The 20,950-nt window shown below is 40.9% G+C and overlaps 1 protein-coding gene across 2 annotated transcripts in view; it reads left to right on the top strand.

Moving 5' to 3' along the window:
* Window positions 1-6,113, top strand: part of flrt1a (fibronectin leucine rich transmembrane protein 1a) — a 42,852-nt gene extending 36,739 nt beyond the window's left edge. For both annotated transcript variants that reach the window (XM_005471958.4, XM_025910968.1), the window contains exon 3: window positions 1,790-6,113. In XM_005471958.4, coding sequence (XP_005472015.1) covers window positions 1,867-3,921 — 2,055 coding nt within the window. In that variant the 5' untranslated portion in view covers window positions 1,790-1,866 and the 3' untranslated portion in view covers window positions 3,922-6,113. The remainder of the gene's footprint in view (window positions 1-1,789) is intronic.
* The last annotated feature ends 14,837 nt before the right edge of the window (window positions 6,114-20,950 follow it).

Below are 20,950 nucleotides of genomic sequence, written 5' to 3'. Positions count from 1 at the left end.
AATATCACCCTCCCCATCAATAGAAATTCAATTTTTCTTTGTGTGACACTTTCTGCTGCAGCCAAGATATAAATTGCTTTCAGCCTACTTCAATCTCAGACATCCACTTTTTTCTGCTGCACTCTGTTTTTAGTGAAAGTATCAAATGGTTACAAACATAAAAGTGTCCAAATAGGCTGGATATCTAGACCCTGAAGTTCAACTGGAAATCTAACATAGTAGTGAATTATTAATGCGCTCACCTGTTAACATCTGCCACTCTTAGAGGAGAATAAGTGCAATCTTCCCTTTGTGAGAAAACAAATATACAACATTTGGACTGACAAGTGAAAGACATTCATTAATTCTCCACTAAAACGATCCCTGACCTGCCACAGCTGAACAACTGAACAACTGCAGAGGCCTGTGCTTGTCCTTTTCTTTCAAACAGTGGTTAATTACACTTGAAAATGAATGAAATGTCAACAAAGTTTGTCCTCACAATTTTCACTGTTTTTGTAAGAAACATGCATGCATAAAGTTACCTTTGCAAATACATGTTTAGCAAATTCAGCTTGCAGCAAATGTGTCATTTGTTTTGGTTAATTATGGTGCCGTCTAACCTACACTCTTGGGAATCATGTAATCTGTATGAAAGCCGACTGGCTCTGGCAGATCACCTCGGATTTGTGAGGAAATCAATACTACAGCCTGGCTATATGCTGCTGCGTGGGCCTTAACGTTCTGACTAATGGCTCTGGTTATTGAAGACTGTGATTGGCTCAAGTTGTCACTGATGGTGTTGCAATTTAGCGGTTTCCAAATCTCCATCGTCAATACTGTGCTTGAATGTTGTGGTGTGTCTCAGTTAGTCAGTAAAAACGAGGGAAAAAACCCCCCAAAAACTGGGATGCCAGTCAAGGTCTGAGTACAGCTTATATAGATTCCCATTGCACAGTTATGGTGACTGCAAATAGTTAATTAGCTGTCACATCATCTGCATCCAGCTACAGAGTATATCTTTCCATTCCACCTATGATACATAACTCAATTAAGCAGACATGATTTTCAGCGAAGTTTTTACACAGTTCCTAGTGCCATCCTGACTTCTTCATGACGTTCGCTCAACACTAAAACATGCCCCTCCTTCTAGATAATGAAAAGTATCTCCAGATCTGTCTAGCTAATACAGCCATCTGCTAGCAACTCCTAATGGAGTTGGAGTATGGAGCCTCTCAACATCTCTTATATAATTCAAAAGTGGAGAGGAGTCTCAAGATTTCATATTTACACTCAAGGTTTAATTCTACGTGTAAGCTTGAATTTGTCACTTCCTGAGACAAAGTATTTACTCTCCATTGAACATTCAGAACAGCGCACACAAAAGTGTAGTTTTATAACTGTCTGTAATCTTGGATTATTGGTGCTAATTCAACAAAATGATTGTTGGCTGGGCAGTTGTATTTTTTTTTCTTTTTTGTAAATCTTGTTGGCTTTGGCTCCATGGCAGAATGTTGTGAGAGGCTCTGTTGGGAATCCTCACAGATCCATCCATGCGTGCACATCCCCCCTGATGATATGATTGTTAATTGTTGAAAAAAACCTGAGTGTTGTTACTGAGTGCAAGATGTCTCAGTTTAGACACAATAATTGTAGCATATTCCGAGATTCTATTAATGTTTAGACATTAGACGATTGAAGTACAGCATGAAGCTGTTAAATATTTCTGAGCTCATTAAAATTTTACCAGAATAATCTACCAATTCATTTGTGCATCAGTGCTAACGGTTAATTTCTCTTTGTCTTGCAGGATGGAGGTCACAGGATTCCAGCTCCCCGCAGTGATTTGAGGATTAACCACACCCTTGGGAAAGAGAGACAGTGCTTATGTTCACCATAATGGCACCTGTGTGTGCAGTAAAACTAAGGGCTTGGCTCTTCATGCTGTTCATTTGGTTGACACTACATACCAGCATGCTTCAGTTTGCTGCAGCCACGATACAAGGGTACCTTGGAGACACAGATATGACATGCCCATCTGTATGCAGGTGTGATGAGGACTTTATTTACTGTAATGATCGTGGTCTGAACTCCATTCCATCACTGCCTCCTTCTGCGTCTGTCCTGTACCTTCAAAACAACCACATAAACAACCCAGGCTTGCCCATATCCTTGGAGCACCATCTTGCTGTCCGTGTGGTCTACCTCTATGATAATGAACTCGATGAATTTCCCATGCACCTGCCACCATCTGTGCGTGAACTCCATTTGCAGGACAACAACATCCGCACTATTCCTCGTACCGCATTGGCTAGGATGCCATTGTTAGAGAAGCTCCACTTGGACGACAACTCAATTTCTACTGTCTCTATTGAGGACCAAGCCTTTGCTGATAACCCACGGCTGCGCTTGCTTTTCCTTTCACGCAACCACTTGTCCAGTATCCCCTCAGGCCTGCCTGCTTCTCTGGAAGAACTCCGTCTAGATGACAACCGGATCTCCACTATCCCAACCCATGCCTTCCGAGGCCTGAACTCACTTAGATGTCTTGTCCTGGATGGGAACCTTTTGGCAAACCAGCGCATTGCTGATGACACATTCTCTCGCCTTTCCAACTTGACCGAGTTATCTCTAGTCCGCAACTCCCTCCAGACCCCACCAGTCAACCTACCCAGTGCCCATCTGCAGAGACTGTCTTTACAGGATAATGCCTTGACTCATATGCCACGTGGTTCATTGGATGGCATGCGTAGGCTGCAGAGGCTGGATCTGTCAGGAAATAACCTGACCACACTGCCAAAAGGACTGTTCAAAGATCTAGACAACCTGAGTCAGCTGCTGGTGCGAGGAAATCCTTGGCACTGTGGCTGCAACCTGCGCTGGCTGTATGACTGGCTGCGTGCCCGTGGTAACTCCATCACTGTCAGAGGTCTAACTTGCCATGGCCCTGACAGGGTGAGAGACATGTCTTTGACAGACCTGACAAGTGAGATGGAGGAATGTGAGGTAGTCAGATCAGGGTCCAGAGAAAAAGGGGGCATAGGTGGAGTTGAGAGCTCGACCACCAACATTCCTCCACAGGGTTCTCTCTTCACCCTCCGTTCAAAGCGTCCAGGTTTGGGGTTTCCTGACTCCGGGCTAGACTACACTCTTAGCAGCAGTGGTGTCGGGAAGAGCCTGGCCCTGAACGTGAAGCCTCTGTCACACAATAGCATCCGGGTCACCTGGAGTGTGGCACAGCCCAGCTCTTCCTTTAGGTTAAGCTGGCTTCGACTTGGAACTGGGAACACCATGGGATCAATCACAGAGACCCTCGTCCGGGGTGATCATCGAGAGTATCTACTTACCTCGTTGCAACCACGTTCTAACTACATCATCTGCATGGTGCCCCTACCTGCCAGTTCAGAAAGCAAAGGGATGATTCCTGGAGATGTTGACTCCGATGAAGCTCTGGTTTGTGCAAAAGCTGAAACGTCAGACATCAGCCCAGTGGAGGAGGAGGAAGGTCAAGACTCACGGCAGATGACAACACTACCCCTGGCAGGGATCATTGGTGGGGCTACTGCCATTGTATCTTTGGCTCTTATTTTTGGTGTCTTTTGTTGGTATGGACATAGGACTGGACATTTGTGCACCCGTGACCACTACACTCGGAGCAGCTCCAGAAAAAACAAAACCTATGATGATTATATTGAGTCCGGCACAAAAAAGGACAATACCATCCTAGAAATCCGTGGCCCAGGGTTCCAGATGACGCCTATGGCTGCTTGCCAGCCAATGCAGCCAAAACCCTTACGAGAGGATTACATCATTCATACCATATTCCCCTCCAATGGCACTGGCTTGTATAAAGGTACCAACAATGTTTCTAATGCAGGACATGGCTCCAACCGTGGCTATAGAGAAGGAGGAATCCCAGATATAGACTACTGTTACACATGATGCACTGTACCTGATTCTCTTCACAGTGTTATTGGTAAACTGTATAGATGCACAATATCCCTTCGCATGGACACTGAAGCACCCCTCTGTGCCTTCTTCTTCTGGTCTCCCATTCCAAATGACCTGCTGTTTGCTCAACTGAGAGTAGTGTATGTGATGAACTGGAACTGAAACTGTGCAGGAACAGTTCACTGCAGGAAGCAGCAGCCAATGCTCCAGGTGTAAATGCACAGCTGAGAGTTTTCTTCACCATCTTAGTAATGGCCTGTGTACGTTTCCTTTTCTGCTCTTTCCCTGTGACATGTAAGCAAAGAATGTATCCTCTGTGGAAAGGTCAAACTTAGCAAACTTAGCAGGTAGAGTTCCTCTTTCACACACAGGAGCCACACCAGTCAGCTCAAGGACCGGTGAGAGACAGACATTTTTGGTACTCATTTCCTGCTCACCGGTCATACACAGTATGTAGTCTTATCAACTCATTGTTCCAAATGCCTCAACTATATTGATGTGCCCTACCAGCTATCCAAGGAAAGGGCTTTGTAAAGCTGTGAATTGTTCAATTTCAAACAACCCAATAACCACTTGTCTTAAAATAGGCTTGTTATTACCTTATTAAGTAGTTGGCAGGGTGAAGATCTTATAAGGGCTGGTCAGCCTTGGTTATAGCTCTTGAGGTCATTCACCTGAGATCAGTATTGTAGTGCTGCACCAGATAAAATGCAGCACGAGTGTGTAGATAATTTCCTTTGGTACCGACTGGCCTGTGTTTGAAAAATGCTTTGCTATTTTTTATCAGTGGTTTGTTTAGTAATGAAATCCTGCACAGCTCTCTTTATTTATTTATTTTGTTCCCAATGTGATGGTTTTTGTCTCTGCTAAAACAGCTTTTTTTTCTTTTCGCCCCCGTGTTTTTCATTATTGATGAATCCCAGCTTCTGATGAAGACTGTGGCTTTGTTTCTTCTAAACAAGTGCAGAAAATATACCGATGGCTGTCTCCTGGTTCATGTTCTGTTAAAACCAGCAGAGTGAATTCTTGATTGTGACTATTCTTAATATTATGTCATTTTTAAAAAATTAGACTCCGCCCAAAGACTAAGCATGTCAGCCCGCTGAGACAGTAATGACCAACCTCAGTCCTTCTTTTCCGATGTTGTGCCTGTGTGCGTCACCTGTGACTTCAGTTGGTGGCTTTTGGTTGTAAAATGTTTCTCCACATTCTTAAAGTTAAGACGGCTTTTGTTTTGTTTTTTTCAAAGCACCCAGACTGAACGAAATACTAATGTGGAGTCTCTTTGGGGAGGCAGACTCTTGCGAGTGAACTTCGAAATTCGAGGGCAAGAACTGTGAGCGCAACTGAGAGTTTAAACCGCAACACTGTTGACCTACACTGTGGGGCGGCGGCCAAGCTGTGTGGGCGGGTGGATGGACAGGTTGGGCTGGGCAGCAGGGTGACTCCTTGGCGATGGGAGTTCATTGATGTTTGTTTTAGCAACGTTAAAAGGCCTCCACTCGATCCACCTCTTTTATTACTGAGCAGCACTAAAAATGTAAATGTATTAGCACTTAGCAGGGAACAGGGATAAATGTAACGACGGGCACGGGGAGACGGAGGGTAAAGAAACATCTCCATGCGCTGACGAAGACGCAGGATTGATGGCTCTGGCACAGCGAGGATCACCCATGCATAAATCTGTTTGGCATATTAGCTTCTACCCTTGGATTTAATATTGTCCATCAGTTGTTTACCACTGTGTTGCTCTCAAAGAGGACACCAATTGTGCTTCCTTGACTATTGTGTCCGGCAGAGTTTTACACTGTTGTCAGACAATATGTCAGTGGAATGTAATTATTATTTTGCGCCCAGAATCACCGGCTTTAAACAAATAACATCTTACTGGCCTGGCTAAATTTTGTTTCGGGGAATGTTGATATAGTGTAATTGCTATTTTATAGTGAGTCTATTTAAGATGCATACTTCCTCATCATTTGTATAAATAAAACAAAACAAAACAAAACATGGCCACAGTCACATAAATATTTTTTCTGATGAAATAATAAAAAGTAATGGTGCCATAACTTTGCGTAAAGAAAAGATGAAAAAAAAAAATGATGTGAAGCTGAAATACATGTGGACTTTTCTTTATAAATTCATCTTCAGAGGGGATCAATAAAAGTTTTATAATCTTGTTATTACTGCAACCTATCATTTACCTTATGCCAGGGGAGCCATTGGTGGGGAATAAAATTATATTTGAGCAAGCTGGCTTTTATGCACGAATTAGACCTACATTTTGCTTTCATTCGATGAGGGCGCCGAGTACTCCTGGGATAATCAACTACTACCTGAGTTTTAGACACTTGGAGAAAAGAAAAGCAGAGATAAAATGGAGCAGAGAGGAATCAACAAGCTGCTGCCCGCAGTGACTTTATGTTTGCATGCAGCCTGGAACGCCACAACACCGAATGTGCTCAACTCTAAATTAACAACTTCATCAAAACACTTCAGATGAAACAGAGTAATCAGTCTCTGCTGGGCTGACATTTTAGTCCAGTTGAAGGACTTTGAGCATCAGCTGGATGCCCTTCACTTACCTCTGGATTTCATCTGCCTGATGCAGCCACTTGCTAATTTAGTCAAGAATAACAAAGATGTTGCATTTGCAATACAAATTACTAAGTCAGTCAATTAATGATTAAAAGATAACGACTTTAAAGAGCAACACTGGGGTGAAAAGGAGCCTTTGTTGAAAGCATATTCAACAATACCCAGGATCACAAGAACCTGTGCCCTAACAGCACCAGGCAGTGGTGCCGTGGTGTACTAGCACACTTTGTTCACTTTCACATCTCTGCAGAAACTTGAGAAAATACACCACTGGACAGCAAAACCTCAGGAGGGGTAAGTTGTTCTTAAAGCAAATCGCTAATTAAATTCAATTTTTTTACATAGCGCCATATCACAAAAGCAGTTGCTGCAGGGTGCTTTTATTGTAATGTAAATACCCTTCAGTAATACTGGGAAATGCCAGAGTTAGGGGAGGGAGATAGGACAAAAAACACAAAACATACTCACAGTTTCAGACTTCCGTTAAAACAATACCCACATCCACTCTGTGCTGCGGTGAATGACAGAAAGCACAGTGTTTGCTAGTTCCATTGTTTCAAGCTGCAGACCCTGAAGAAAGAGTGCACATTTACCTTGTTTGCAGGTAACCAGTCTCCACTGATTGAGTATAAATGCTGCTATTAGCAGCCTTTGTATACCCGCAGTCATGTGGAGTTTGACTCTCAAAAGAAGGCTTATCTCTAATGTCTTTGGTGGACTAAAAACACCCTACGAACCTGACATATGCTGATATTCCAAAAGAAGACACCCATCTTTTGTTACTCTCCTGTCGCAGTTTGGGGATTTGCTTTCTTTGCCTTCTTCTATAGTGCTTCAGTTTCTTGCTGACACACATTTGACTGCCACAGAACTGCAGTATGCTGCTATTTGTTAATGTTTATGCCCATGGGAGTGCAGAGGGTCTGCGAGAGATTTAATGAGTGTTTCCACAGATGAACAGAGTGACAGCTGTTGCAAAGCATTGTGAAGAGCAGTATCCTCCAAGCAGAGTAACAGAAGTTGATTGGATTCACCTCTCCTTGACATGCTGTTGCTGTGAGTCAACCTAATAAAAAGTCATTAATGAAAATTGCTTAAAAATATATACGTTTTATTCATACTGCATCTCTTAGATTCTGAATGACACTTTGAACTTCTCCAGTTGTCTTTTCCCTTTGGACGGGTATAGTTAAAGTAAAGCTTGCATGTTTTATTAAACAAAAACCAGCTAAATGCATTTGGAACACAAAGCAAGCCTGGTTTTAAAAGGAAACTCTACCAAGTTTTCAATGTCAGTTGGGTTTAGAAAGAAGTGAGCTTTTCCAGCTCCACCAAGGCTCACAGACTGAAGCTACATTGGCTGCTACTAGAGCGGTCTTGCTTTAAAGACTTAAGTTGAGCATTTTAGCTGTCATCGTCATGTTTTTCTAAACCATGCATCTTTTTGCAGCCCCTTGCAAATCACACAATAGCCAATGATATCCATGGCCCATTAGCTACCACTTGAACTAGCAACTGAGACCAACTCATTAAACTCATTAGGAGAGGAAAGACTTCAGTACAGCTGGACTTCTACTTGCAAGAAGAGCAGTTTCCCCCTGCTGGCCATTAAAAAGAATGCAGTTTTAAAGCTTGGAAAGGGTCATAGGAATGCAATGCAATGCATCACAGAAACTCAAGCAGGGATCATTCTAAGGGTAAGGATTGATTTGGAAACTTGCATATAAAAGAATGCGAGAGAGAGAAAGAGGAGGCCTACTGAGCAAACTGGAGCTCTAACACATTAAGCTGTTTTAGAAATACCTTAACCTTTGCAGGCTTTAAAGGAGAGCCCTCACTTCACCTTATATCACCCAGAAAAGCTTTACTGCCAACAGTACAGATGTCTATGCTGCTGATCTCAGACTGTGCACTCCTTCTTTTGAACAGCTTTTGTGCTTCTGGAAATGAAAGAGTATCCTATTGTCATGGTCAGCCGGATCACAATTCAAATAACAGTGACCTGAAGGTTGGGCAGTAACCTATTTCTTGGCTCACTCCTAGACAATTTAAGACCGGTCTCTGTAAATCTCATTGTGTTCTTGCAAAAAAATATGAGAGGAATGAAATATGAGAAATACAATATTTAAAATGAGGCCAAAGGGGGATATTGCAAGGGAATAGTGGCGATAGTGGAGATGTTGGCTATGGGAGCTGTTGAAGAGTCTCACAGCAGATGGGCTTGCTTGGTTTCTAATGCAGACGCTTTAATAATGTTTTCGCAAGACTTCAAGAGTTAAGAGTTGATCAGTCTGATCATCGTAGATAGGCATAATATAATACTGCGGGATTTTGGAAGGAACGCCTTGTCTAAGCTCCTAAAATCCCAAGGCATGACCTTGTTGATTCGAACAGTGCAGACACAAATTGTACTGGTGACTCTGCAGGTGAAACTTTTCCCCAAACTTTTCTAATTTTGTCTTCTTTTTCTTTTTAAGAAGAAAAAAAAACGTTCTAGACTTCAGTGCGGTGCTGTAGCTGCAGCTCTGCACTAAAGATGACATCTATATCCAGTCTTTGTCTTGTTTGCCCGTATTCACAAAATATAATCTAACACTAACACCGATGTGGCAGCCAGAAATCACAAACTGTCAACGAAATTCAGCGGTATGACGGTTTGACAGCCAAAATAACAGAGATATGAACTGCGTAGGTTAAACTTTCCTCATCTTAGAGGCAAGTAAGTGACTATCAATTGGAGCAACGGACAGAATTGACTGACAAGGAAGTGGTGTTAAAGACATTTGACAATGTCCACTGTCAGCTACAAATCTCAGTAGAACTCAATATAATAAACAGATCTCACCCTGAGAGCTGGTGTAGAAATTTTACATAAGAGCAGCAAAGGTAAGATGCAACATGTAGTACTACATGCATCAGCAGGGACCTAATTTTGATGGCCCAGAAGGAAGGACCATTGACAAGAATGTCGCAGGAAACCCTACAGTACTAACTCCTGGATTGCCAATTCCCTCTTGACACTGATGGCGCTCCAGCAGCCTTGGTGTCAGCAAACAAACAGACAACTGCAGATTGGAAGCCAGACATAATCCGTGTCCCAGAGGGACGTGGCTGAGCTTGTTAGCTAGGGCTTACTGGTATGAGTGTGGAATGAAGAGGATGTCAGTGCTTTATAGGAATTGCTTTATATCTTCTTGAACCTGTCTTGACTTCAGCTGAGCTCTAATGCTGGTTCATCAGTGAAGTTGCATACTTATCCAAAGTTATGTAAAAAAGCACAAAAACGGAAGGTTTTTGTTGTTGTTTTAAACATCTTACAGCATGCTCATTTTTGCAGTTACCCTGTGACTTTAATTTATTTAGCTAATAATGCTTTAGATGTTTTATTACTGCACGATGATCTTACAGCAATATTACATTAACTCACTCATGTTGTTCTCATCTGTTTCAAGGTTTCAGCGGCAGTCGCTCAAGATGCTCAAACGTTCTGCATTATTTCCTTTCCTTGCTACTATTAAGCTTGCATTCTTTTTAATTAGCTAATGTGGGAGATAAATGGAGACATAATGTCTGTGCGTAGGTGTGAGAGATTTACTTCAGGAGTGGATTTAAGCGGAGCATTATCAAAGACAAATTTGCTGCAGAGCAAATCTACTGTAGGTAGCATAACATCTGTTTGAGATGAGCTATTTATTCTGGAGTGGTAGTAATCACTGTGATGTGGCTCAAATTACTGAGGTGCTGCTCCAGAATGGAATAAAATTACATTTTGCCAACCAATTTAGCGTGGCTGTTTTACAATTAGAACAGGAGGATATCACTGACACAGTTGTTCTATATGGAGGTCGATAGTAAATACATTCTATAGCAGCCACTTAATAAAACTAATACAATTACAAAAACGTATATGTGCATACTGAGGAATTTGTGCAACTTGGAGAGATTAAGTTTTTGGCCTTTCTTTATGAAAAACATCCTGCTTAATAGGGACTGGACCTGATGTGGGCAGGTGCAGGCAGGCAGTCAGACTATATTTGCCTGAGTGTGTGAGCCAGTGCACTGGATTTTGTTTTAAGTGCACAAATGAAGAAAACCTTTATATTTTTTCAAAATTTCTAGGAAACTGGGATTTTTATATATATTTTTTGTAGCAAGGATGCTATTGTGTGATTAACTATAGAATAATATTTTTTATTCGATTCCTTTACAGGATGAGCTTTGTTCCCCCCAAAAATGACAATTATTTTGAAAATGACACTTAAAACTCAGCAGTCAGAGGTCATTGTTGATGAAATTCAAGGTGAGTAAATGACGCTTTCATTGTTTTAGCTTGTTTGATGGCCATTTTAGCATCTATTAGTTTTCAGTCATCTGTAGCATGTTAGCAGCAATGCTCCTGAAATATTACAGAATCCTCAGCGGTTCTTTCTGTTCTAACATGCTAAACTAAGATTGTAAGTAAGGGCTTGTATTGAGTTATGCTATACATCAGCATGCTAGCACTGTACTTATGCATGTTAGCATGCTGTTAGGATTTAGCCCAAAGGCTCCTGGCTGGTGACCACAAACTGGTAATTGTGGTCACATCACTGTTTAATCTTAATGACAGCTGGGAAAGTGAATTTTTCCTAAAGTTGCAATGTAGCTGAACTGATGCTAACAAGCAGTGAATTTTTGACCTTTCAGACTCACCACCACCATCATCACAGTATAGCATTAGTCTTGTTAAAAGATAGCTGCTTTCCTCTGTAGCTTACTAAGTTATTATTATAGACATCTTCTATATGCTCAGTCATTTATTGTTTTTTCATCTCTAATTTCTGTCACATTGTTTATGTGATTTCTTGACATTGCTTGTGTTGGCTTCTACAGAATAATTAATTTCTCTGCTAATCTCATTAAGACAGGTGACTTAAAATCTGCTTCATTAATGACCAATGAATGCCAGGGATGTAAGCACAGAAATTAAAAACAAACTATTTTTCAATTTTATAATTTAAATTATTTTTTATTTATTAAATGACAACTTTAGGAAGCACATTTTCTATTTGATGGCCTGAATATATATCAAAGAAACCTGTGATGGAACCACGTAAATATTCCCTTTTTCAACAACAATCTGTAAATTTCTGGAAACTCAGGAGAGCAGCTTCTGGAGATTTCAGAGAGGAATGTTGTCCCATTCCTGTCTGATATAGGACTCTAGCTGCTCAACATGGGGTCTTCTTTTGCCATATTTTTCATTTCATGATGTGATAAAACTTTTCAGTTGGTGAAAAGGTTGTGACTGCAGACATGCCAACTTCTGCACATTATTCCAGCCCCAGACTCTGAATGAGAGTATATATTGCTTGGAAATCTGTATATACCTTTCACACCTTCATGTATCTTTAAACACTGATGGTGCCTTTCCAGCTGCCAGTACCACAGGCACTGATGCACCCCCATACCATCAAAGATGCTGGGTTTTCAGCTGAATGCTGATAACAAGCCAGATGGTCCCTCTCTTCTTTAGTCCAGAGCCGTATGGCTACAGAACAGTTTTCCACTGTGCCACAATCCATTTTAAATGAGCTTTGGCCCAGGGAAGACAACAGCCTTTCTGGATCACATACACATATGGCTTCTTCTTTGCATCACAGAGCTTTAACCTTCATTTGTGGATGGCACTGCGAGCTGTGTTCACAGACAGTGATGCAGTGATTTCAGTGACAGAATCATTCCTGTTTTTAAAGCAGTGCCACCGGAGGCCTGAAGATTACAGGTGTCCAATATTGATCTTTGGCTCTGTCGCTTGTGAATGTAGATTTCTCCAGATTCTTTGAATCTTTTGATCATATTATGCGCTGTAGATGATGAGATATTAAATTTCACAATTTTACATTGAGGAGCATTATTCTGAAACTCTTCCACAATTTGTAGACACAGTTTTTTGCAGTTTGGTAAATCCCTGCCTATCTTTACTTCTGGGATGCTCTTTTTATACCCAATCGTGTTACTGACCCCAAAAAGTTGATTCTGTTCATCTGGATGTAGCGTTTTCAGTGGGAGAAACATTTCATTGCGGATCCAAGTGACTTCGTCAAAAGTGACTTCAAAAAAGTCACTTCGAAGTTTATTTTCCTAAAATAGGGAAATGTCTTATTTTAAACTTTTGTTAGCTTTCTATGTTCTACAGTGAATTTAAAAAAATGGTTTAAGAGATTTGAATTCTATTTTTATTTACATTTCACACAACATCCCAGCTTTATTGGAATTGCTGGACTCCAATTGTATGCCCCTAAAGAGCAGATGGTTTCTCTCAAATCCCCGGTCTGATCCCAGACCAGGACTGGGATCAGACCAGGACTGGGATTTGAGATATTATGAAGCTGAAAAGGCGGAAAGAGAGACTCAGATGCAGTTCCCTCATGGCTTTTACTGAAGGCCATAGAGACAAATCTGTCATACTGAATGAGTGACTTGTACCTTGGCTGAAACTGGTATTAACAATCTACTAGTGTAATAAAGTTGATGTGTCGTAGTGTCTTCCTTAGTGTACCTTAGTGTTTGAACTCAAAGGCCATGTGATGCAATTTGCTCAGTAGCTATCAATAGTTATTTTTCTTGACTTATGACATTCAGCTCATCCCTTAACACTTTTATAGCTCAAATAAAAGGCAAATGTTATTTTGATACAACACATAGTGTCACACAAACAGGAAGTAACTCTTTTGCTAAACAAATGAATTGTGTCCCCACAAAAAAAGAGTTCTTTTGCCCATCCTTAATGTCAGTTTCTACAGTATAGCCTCCCAGTTGCTTTCACTGTGATGGACATTTCCATGTCAGCCCAGCTCTTAACACCATTCTGTTCCCTTTAACCATTAAGTTCCTCATTACACACTCACGTGTAAATATCTACTTTCTCTCTTGCTACATACATTTGATATAATTCATGTTTGGCTGTCACATTTATATTTAAAGATACAGCCGTAACAAAGAGTGTAGTGTGGGCTGAAACATGTTGGCAGTGGGTGTTTCTCTGCTGTGGTAAGAAAAAAAGTATGATAGCCTCAGGAGCTGAAAAGCTTTATCTGGTTCTTTAGACGGCCTTACCAACATTTAGGAAGGTCTGTCTGTCAGTTTTATCTTTTGGCCATGAGTCAGAGAAACAGTTGAGACAAATTGACAGTGACTACTTACCTTTTTTATCATGAGTTATTATCAATCCATGACACATCCAGGGGAGTGTTCAGTTTTAATTATTTGAGACTTGACTGGTGCCCTGATATTGTCAACAAAGCCATTCTGATCAAGCACCTCGAAGATGGGTGATACTGACACATCACTTTAATGATTCACCTAATTCTGCTCTGAATGAACATATCCATTATACTCATTAAATCACTGACACCAGCTGTGCAAAAGGAAAAAAAAAGAAAAACTCTCTCTTCTCAGGTTTGACTCGTATCCATTAGTCTTTATTTTTCTCATCAACAGAAGGTGTGGCTGGTGATTGTTAACTGTGCTTTCACATCGAACGGTTAAGTGCAATTTGATATTGATTACAGTAAGTCACAGATGCCTCATCAACTCACAGACAGACACTGGTAATACACTACGCTGTGATGTATTGAAATTGTGAAGCACTCAAAGGATTCCTCTGCTCAACCAGGCACATGCACAGGCCCGTCTTACATTTGCCAGTGAGCATCTAAATGATTCAGAGTAGGTTTGGGAGAAAGTGCTGTGGCCAGATAAAATCAAAATCGAGCTCTTTGTGAGTATAACCCAAAGACCACTATCCCAACAGTCTAGCACAGAGGTGGAAACATAATGCTTTGAGGCTGTTTTTCTGCCAGGGATACAGGATGACTTCACCGCATTGAGGTGCCAAAGGACGGACTTGGATGTACTGTACTTGAAGCTCTTTCCTTCAGCCAGAACACTGAAGATTGGTTGTTGATGGGTCTTCCAGTATAACAGTGATACCAAGTATACGGCCAAGACCACAAAGAAGTGGCTAAAGAAGAAGCACATTAAGGTCATGGAGTGGCCTAGACTCCAGACCTCAGTCTTATAGAAAATCTGTGGAGGGAGCTGAAGCTTCAAGCAGCAGCCAAGAAACTTACAGACTTTAGAGAGTTTCTGTAAAGAGGAGTGGACCAAAATCTGTCCTGAGACGTGTGCAAACCAACATCTGAAACATCTCCAGCCTGGGGATCAAATACATACTTCACTCAAGGAAGTGCAAATCAATTCATAAGTTTTATGTATTGAGTTTTTAAAAACTTTTTGGTTGATATTCTGTGTCTCGCTATTAGAATAAAACTACAATAAAACATTAGAGACTATTCATTTCTTTTTAAGAGAGAGAAAACTCTTCAGCAGAGGATCAGATAATGAACTCCTTCATTCATTTCCTCCACAGTATGTTTTTGGCACTTCTGTGTTGGTTTCATTTTTCAGGTCTGGAGGTTGATGCTAAGTCATAACATGAATCAAAAATCCCGCATTCTCCTCCTATCTCAAAATATGATCAGTGTAACAGCAACACTCTGCTTCTTCTCCAAGCATAAACAACATTTGTGGTGCAGGATTTGATAGACTGGGTTCAAACATTCAGCCCAGTGGTGAGCAGAGGATGCTAATAGCAGGTCAAGCACACAAGTTTCCAGAGAATGAGGCAGCACAACCCTTAGGCAACAGTATAATCAGACATCACTGAGTAATTCTGTCTCAGTAAAAAGGACGGCCATCTGTCTGTCTCAGTGGAAAAGGAAAAAATGGCTGAACAAAGGATTTCAAAGCCAACTTTTAATGGCATTCTTCAAAGATATATTCACTGCATTTTATGGTGCAAAAAAATCTTTGGAAGAAGTGATGGACTTCTTAACCAGAGTTCTAGCAACATAAGATACTCTTTTCAACTTCAGTCGTCAACAGCAAGATACAGAGATATGATATGTGAGTCATCTGGCCTGGCGTAGGAACTCTGGTCTGTTTTTCTAAGCTTCTGTACACCCTGTGTTCTTTGTGGGCCTCAACTTGTATAACTCCAGTGTGAAAATACTAGAAATCAAGTACCTTACTGTCAATTCTTGCCGGGTAAGTTGCTTGATGTGTCACAGACATCGGTGTGGTGATGAGCTGCCGATTTATCATCATGCCATAATCAGGTCTTTGTGACATTTTGTGACATCCTGCTCAAGGTCTCTAGCATTTCTTGTCCATCACAAGAGCCTCAAGCTTTATCGCATACTCACCAGGATCTCCCACCGAGGAGTGTCAATTTAATTTACTGTCTCATAAAGCTGAGCCCTTTGAGACTTTAATGGTGATTACAGGCTATTCAGAGAACCAATAACAGCTGAGAGCCAGGATGGGGAGGGTACCTTGGTCCTCTGCACACCTCCACTCCCCTTCAGCCAGGGCACTTAATCTTTACACGCTCTCTGAAGCCAAACATCAGCCTTTACTTCATCAGATCCAGTTTGCTTTCCTGGTGTCTTATCTTGATTTCACAGAGTTTCTCTGTATTTACCTGCAGAGCCAACATCTCTGCTTTTATCTGCTATTTGAAGAGATCTGCATAATGTGGTGCAATGTGCTAATGTTGCACTCTGGATTTGCGTAGTGCTGGCGTTCCTTTAATTGGTTGAAGACGAGTTTTTTTTTTCTCCTAAACACTGCTGGTGATGGTGGGGGTAATAATAGTGCTGATGAGAGATTCCTTGGTGAAATACATTGCTTTTTTAGCTGATACATGGAACTCTGAGGAATTTGCTGCCGCTCAGAGCAGTATAGAGAATGCAGCAGGCATCTGTCAAAAAAGATTACTCCTTGGAAAATGTCTTTTCTCTGTCAGCCTCTGTGTGTTTTCTTCACTGTGAGTGAGTGGGAGAGAATGTCGAGCAGCCAGACAAAGAAAAAGAAAGAATCACACAATATTAAACCGTCCATTTTTATTTGTTCTTTGCAATGATTTTGCCCAATAAAGTGTGCTCTATTTGCTAAACTGCATTAAACACATGGGAAGGATTTGTGCAACCAGTCTTAGTATATGCACTGCATGCCTGACCTGAGCCATTTTTGCAGCAGTGATGTTCTACATTTCCTACTTTCCTCACTCAGCTCAGTGATGAGAACAGTCTAAGTGCTCGGGACCTCTCCGTCTTTTATAAGATTATGGGGTCCAAAATTAAATAGAGGCATGTGCAAAGGTTAAAGGGCCGGGGAAGAGTCAGGCAGGGTTGAGGTAATGTCACTGTCGCTCTGCTGCTTTATTGAGAAGAGCACAGACAGAACCTCCATCCCCTCCCTCCAAACAGCACACACACATTCAAACACATGCATTTCCCTGTATTGATTAGTTGGGGGGGGAAAGAAGGTTTAAGGTCAGCAGGCATATGTCTAAATTTCTTTGTCTCTCACACTCCATTTGTCTCTGTCAGGTTCAATCCTCTCCTTCCCTCATCAGGGGCCCGTGCTTCATCCATATATCTGCGACTCCCCTCCCCCGACCCGCTCCCTCACACTCTGTGGTTTCTTTGTGTCCATCTCTTTGCCCTTCACTTGACATACATAAATCAATCAGTCAGTCCAATTTCATTCAGAGCAAAGCCTGATGGATTTGCTTCTGAGCCGCCGTCCTGATAAAGTAACAGTATCCAGAGTGTAATTATGTTCTGAATTAGATGATGTGATTATGTGACCATGGATTCGATTTTGCGTCATTTTCACTAATCACGCGCACACAGAGAAAATACAAGCACATGCAAACAGATACACAGCATTGAGAAATGCAAACATATAGCTCAAACTCAGAAATGGGGTAAACAGGATTGTTTTTATCCTGGATTCGCTGGAATGCTTCAAGAGGAACAAAAACAACAACTGAACGCATTGACACAAAATTGAATTCAATTCAGTAAAGTTAAATTTGCTCAGCCAATAATGTTTGCATTCTTTTTATTCACGAGCTTAAATCTATGTTTTCAAATGGATGGCAGTTTGCAGTAGTTTATATCATCTGTTATACAACATATTCATATATTCACATGTACAAACATTTACCTTTAAATACCCTAAATGTCCAACTTCACATCACTGGAAGGATTTCATTTGCATGTCTTTCATAAACAGAGCATGTGGGAAATTGTTTCCTAATGGAAAAGGTTTTACATAAGATTACAGCCCTGTGTTGAGTCACCTCTCATTTCTTTATATTTTTTTCCTTCAGACTTTCTTGTAATGTTTTAAAGTGGCCTTCAGCAATAGTTCTTCAGGCTTTCTGAAGTTTGGACATTGGTTGCTTTTTCACCCTTTTTCAGTCCTGTCTTTTTACCTGAACATTTGCAGAAGAATGTTGTTTTTGTATAGGCTCCAGCGCCCCCCGCGACCCTGAAAAGGATAAGTGGAAGCGAATGGATGGAGGGTTGGATGTTGTTTTTGTTGGTTAAGCCACTAAAGATTGATCTATAAATCTTTCAAAAAGGCACCTAAGTCAAGGGATGAACCAGTGTTGCTTCTACACCTAATAGACATCTTAGCTAAGAATCCATTTTAAATGGTATCTTTAGGCATTTTGTTACCAGCAGCCTGTCACAGAAACATATTATTTGTACTAATTCCTTTAGTCAAATCTATAGAAAATGCCAACATTTAACAGGCAAGAAAAAGCATTTTTGCACCAGGTCTAAATAACTGATCTACAGCAGATTAACAGCATCTGAAAGTCATGCCCATAAGAAACAAAATGACAAAGATCAAGCAAAGACCTTAGAGGTGCATGTGGGCCTCGTCAGAAATGGTCCCAGTGGAAGGGTGGCTGTCAAGAAGTTTAAGTAGCCAAATTACACAAGAACTGGACTGTACAGGATGTACAGCAATGTGTACACCACCACAGGAGACTGTCCTTTTTTTGTGGCTGCAGTTCAGCCAGTGGAATTGGGAATCTTAACAAAATTGATGGTATTATGAATGTAGGAAAGTGCCATTTTATTTGATCCACCATGCAATGCCATCTGAAAAGTGTCTGATTGCAAAGCCTGAATGGCTCATTTTCCAGCATGACAATGAACCCAAACACATACCTTAATAGAGAAACACACTGTGGAACACTATTAGTCATGGGCTGACTTCCCCAGAGGTCTGACCTTCATTTTACTGAAGCAGTGTGGGATCATACTGACAGAGAACGGAACAAAAAGCAGCCAACATCCAAAGAAGAGCTTTGAATTTCCTTCAAGAAGCCTGGAGAAATATTCCTGAAGCCTAGTATCCTGATGCATGCTCAATAATCATCCTGAAGCCTACTTAAAGAAATGACAAGAAAGCTACCGAAGACAGTTCAGACTGTACTGAAGAATAAAAGTGGTCATATTAAATATTGACTTTCAAGTTCATTAGAATTGTACAAACTCTGTTTTTATCGTATATATTACGTTTCCATATTTGCTTTTCACATGTTTTAATAAATAGCTGCATATTTTTTCATTTCTTTGCAAAATATAAAGAAATGAGGGGTGGCTCAAAACTTTTGCACAGTGCTGTACTTGATTCTGCTCAATAAAGTGTTTTATACTTATACTGTTAAACAATGGTGTGTTTATTTTGGTTCATTTTGTTGAAAAATAAGGCTAGTACCCCCATGTGAGGACATGCTTTTATTTTTTAAATTACTTTTTAAAACTTATTCTTAGTTTTTATACTTATCAAATACAACTAATCCCAATGAAGAGAAATTAACAATGCAAACAACAAACAAAAATGGGCTTGGTTCTCAGGAGGATAGGGCAAGAGGTGGGGTACACCCTGGATAGATCAAGATTCATGGGGCTAATACACAGAGACAGACAACCATTCACACTGACACCTACAGACGGTGCAGAACCTGCAATTAACCTAACATGCAAGTCTTTGAACAGTGGGAGGAAGTCGGAGCCATGCAGGCTCAGGATAAACATGAAAACTCTACACAGAAAGGCTCCTGCCCACCAGTGGATTTGAAGCCAAGACCTTCTTGCTGTGAGGTGACAGTGCTAACCACTGCACCACTGTGCAATCGGCCACACAGTGTGTTATTCACAATCTAAAAATAAACTCTTTGTGATCTGCAGGGACAAGAAACAAATCCACATATTCCACAGTGCAGCTGCAAGACTTGCAATTAAGGTTAGATTTATAGTCCACTCATAATTTGGTGTACAGAAAATTGTTGTCTAGGGTCCAAGAAACTGTGACAAATCTCGAGCTCTGATGATTAAATCTTCTCTTCCACGTTACAGACCTGAACCTGCCATGCATGCTGCAGAAACAAAGCTATTTGTTCATTTAAATGGTGTTTGGATGTCTTATTGATTAGTACTTCTTTAGTAATGTAAATGTAGTAATATTTAAAATAACACAAAAGTTCACAGTGACACAGATAAATCAAACAAGCCATGCCTGAGTCTTAACACTTTCCCTCAAAGATAGGACTGATAACTGATCAATAACTGCCAGACTCGATCAATCAATGTCCCCCAGCCTCGCCCAACTAAACGCTCTTTCGCTGTTTCAGACTGAGCTGCATCAGCTCCAGGGGTGATTTGTCCTCCAGTGCCTCTGTCATTTGTCTTTAGATTTCCCTTCCATCTGATAGTTCCAATCTTTTCAAATGCCCTTTCCACATGCCCTCATACCCCCTGTCAGTGATTTATACTCGTCCCTGGTTGTCAGCAAGGGCACTGCAAGTCCATACTCATTTGCACAAAGTCATTAAATCTCATTTTCATATTTTTATTTTGAAGAAATTAAGCAGCTTGCCACTCGCGGTGATACAGTCCCACATGTATCCAAAGTTGTTTAATCATGCTGCTTCAGAAAACCGCCTAGACACACAAGTGTGTGGATGAGAGTGAACTGGTCCACTTTTTTAATCTCCTTGTTGATGCAATTTCACTAAAATTAATTAGAAGAACTAAAGTTGTAAGTGAGAATTTAAAGAAAAAAGACATTTCAATTTTATGAGGAATTGTGGCTTGAGCCTTATACAGCACATGCCAGTCTCTTTCCTTGACATTTTTTACATTGTGTTTGTTTTGGGGGGGGTTTATTTTTGACTTTTCATTTTCTCATTTTGCTCTCAACGCTTCCCTCTGCAGGCAATTCACATGTGCAGTGAACTGTGAAGGAAACAATTTGTATCCTCATTCTCAAATACATCCATGCCCATTTACACACGCAAGCATACATGCATTCTGTAAAGACAAAAAGTCATTATTATGCATGAGCAGGCAGCATCATGCCCGCAGAGATGTCATTACCATGCATTTAAAAGCTGCTTGTCAGGGCAGGATTGAGATCTGTCATGGTGGCCAATGTGGAAGATGTGAAGTCGCTGTACTTTTTAAAGCAGAAGCTCTGATTTTTCTTTTTCTTTTATTGTTATTTTTTG

The sequence above is a fragment of the Oreochromis niloticus genome, linkage group LG10 (genome assembly GCF_001858045.2).
Source record: "Oreochromis niloticus isolate F11D_XX linkage group LG10, O_niloticus_UMD_NMBU, whole genome shotgun sequence".
Classification (NCBI taxonomy): domain Eukaryota; kingdom Metazoa; phylum Chordata; class Actinopteri; order Cichliformes; family Cichlidae; genus Oreochromis; species Oreochromis niloticus.
This window is presented reverse-complemented; position numbering and strand designations above follow the sequence as displayed.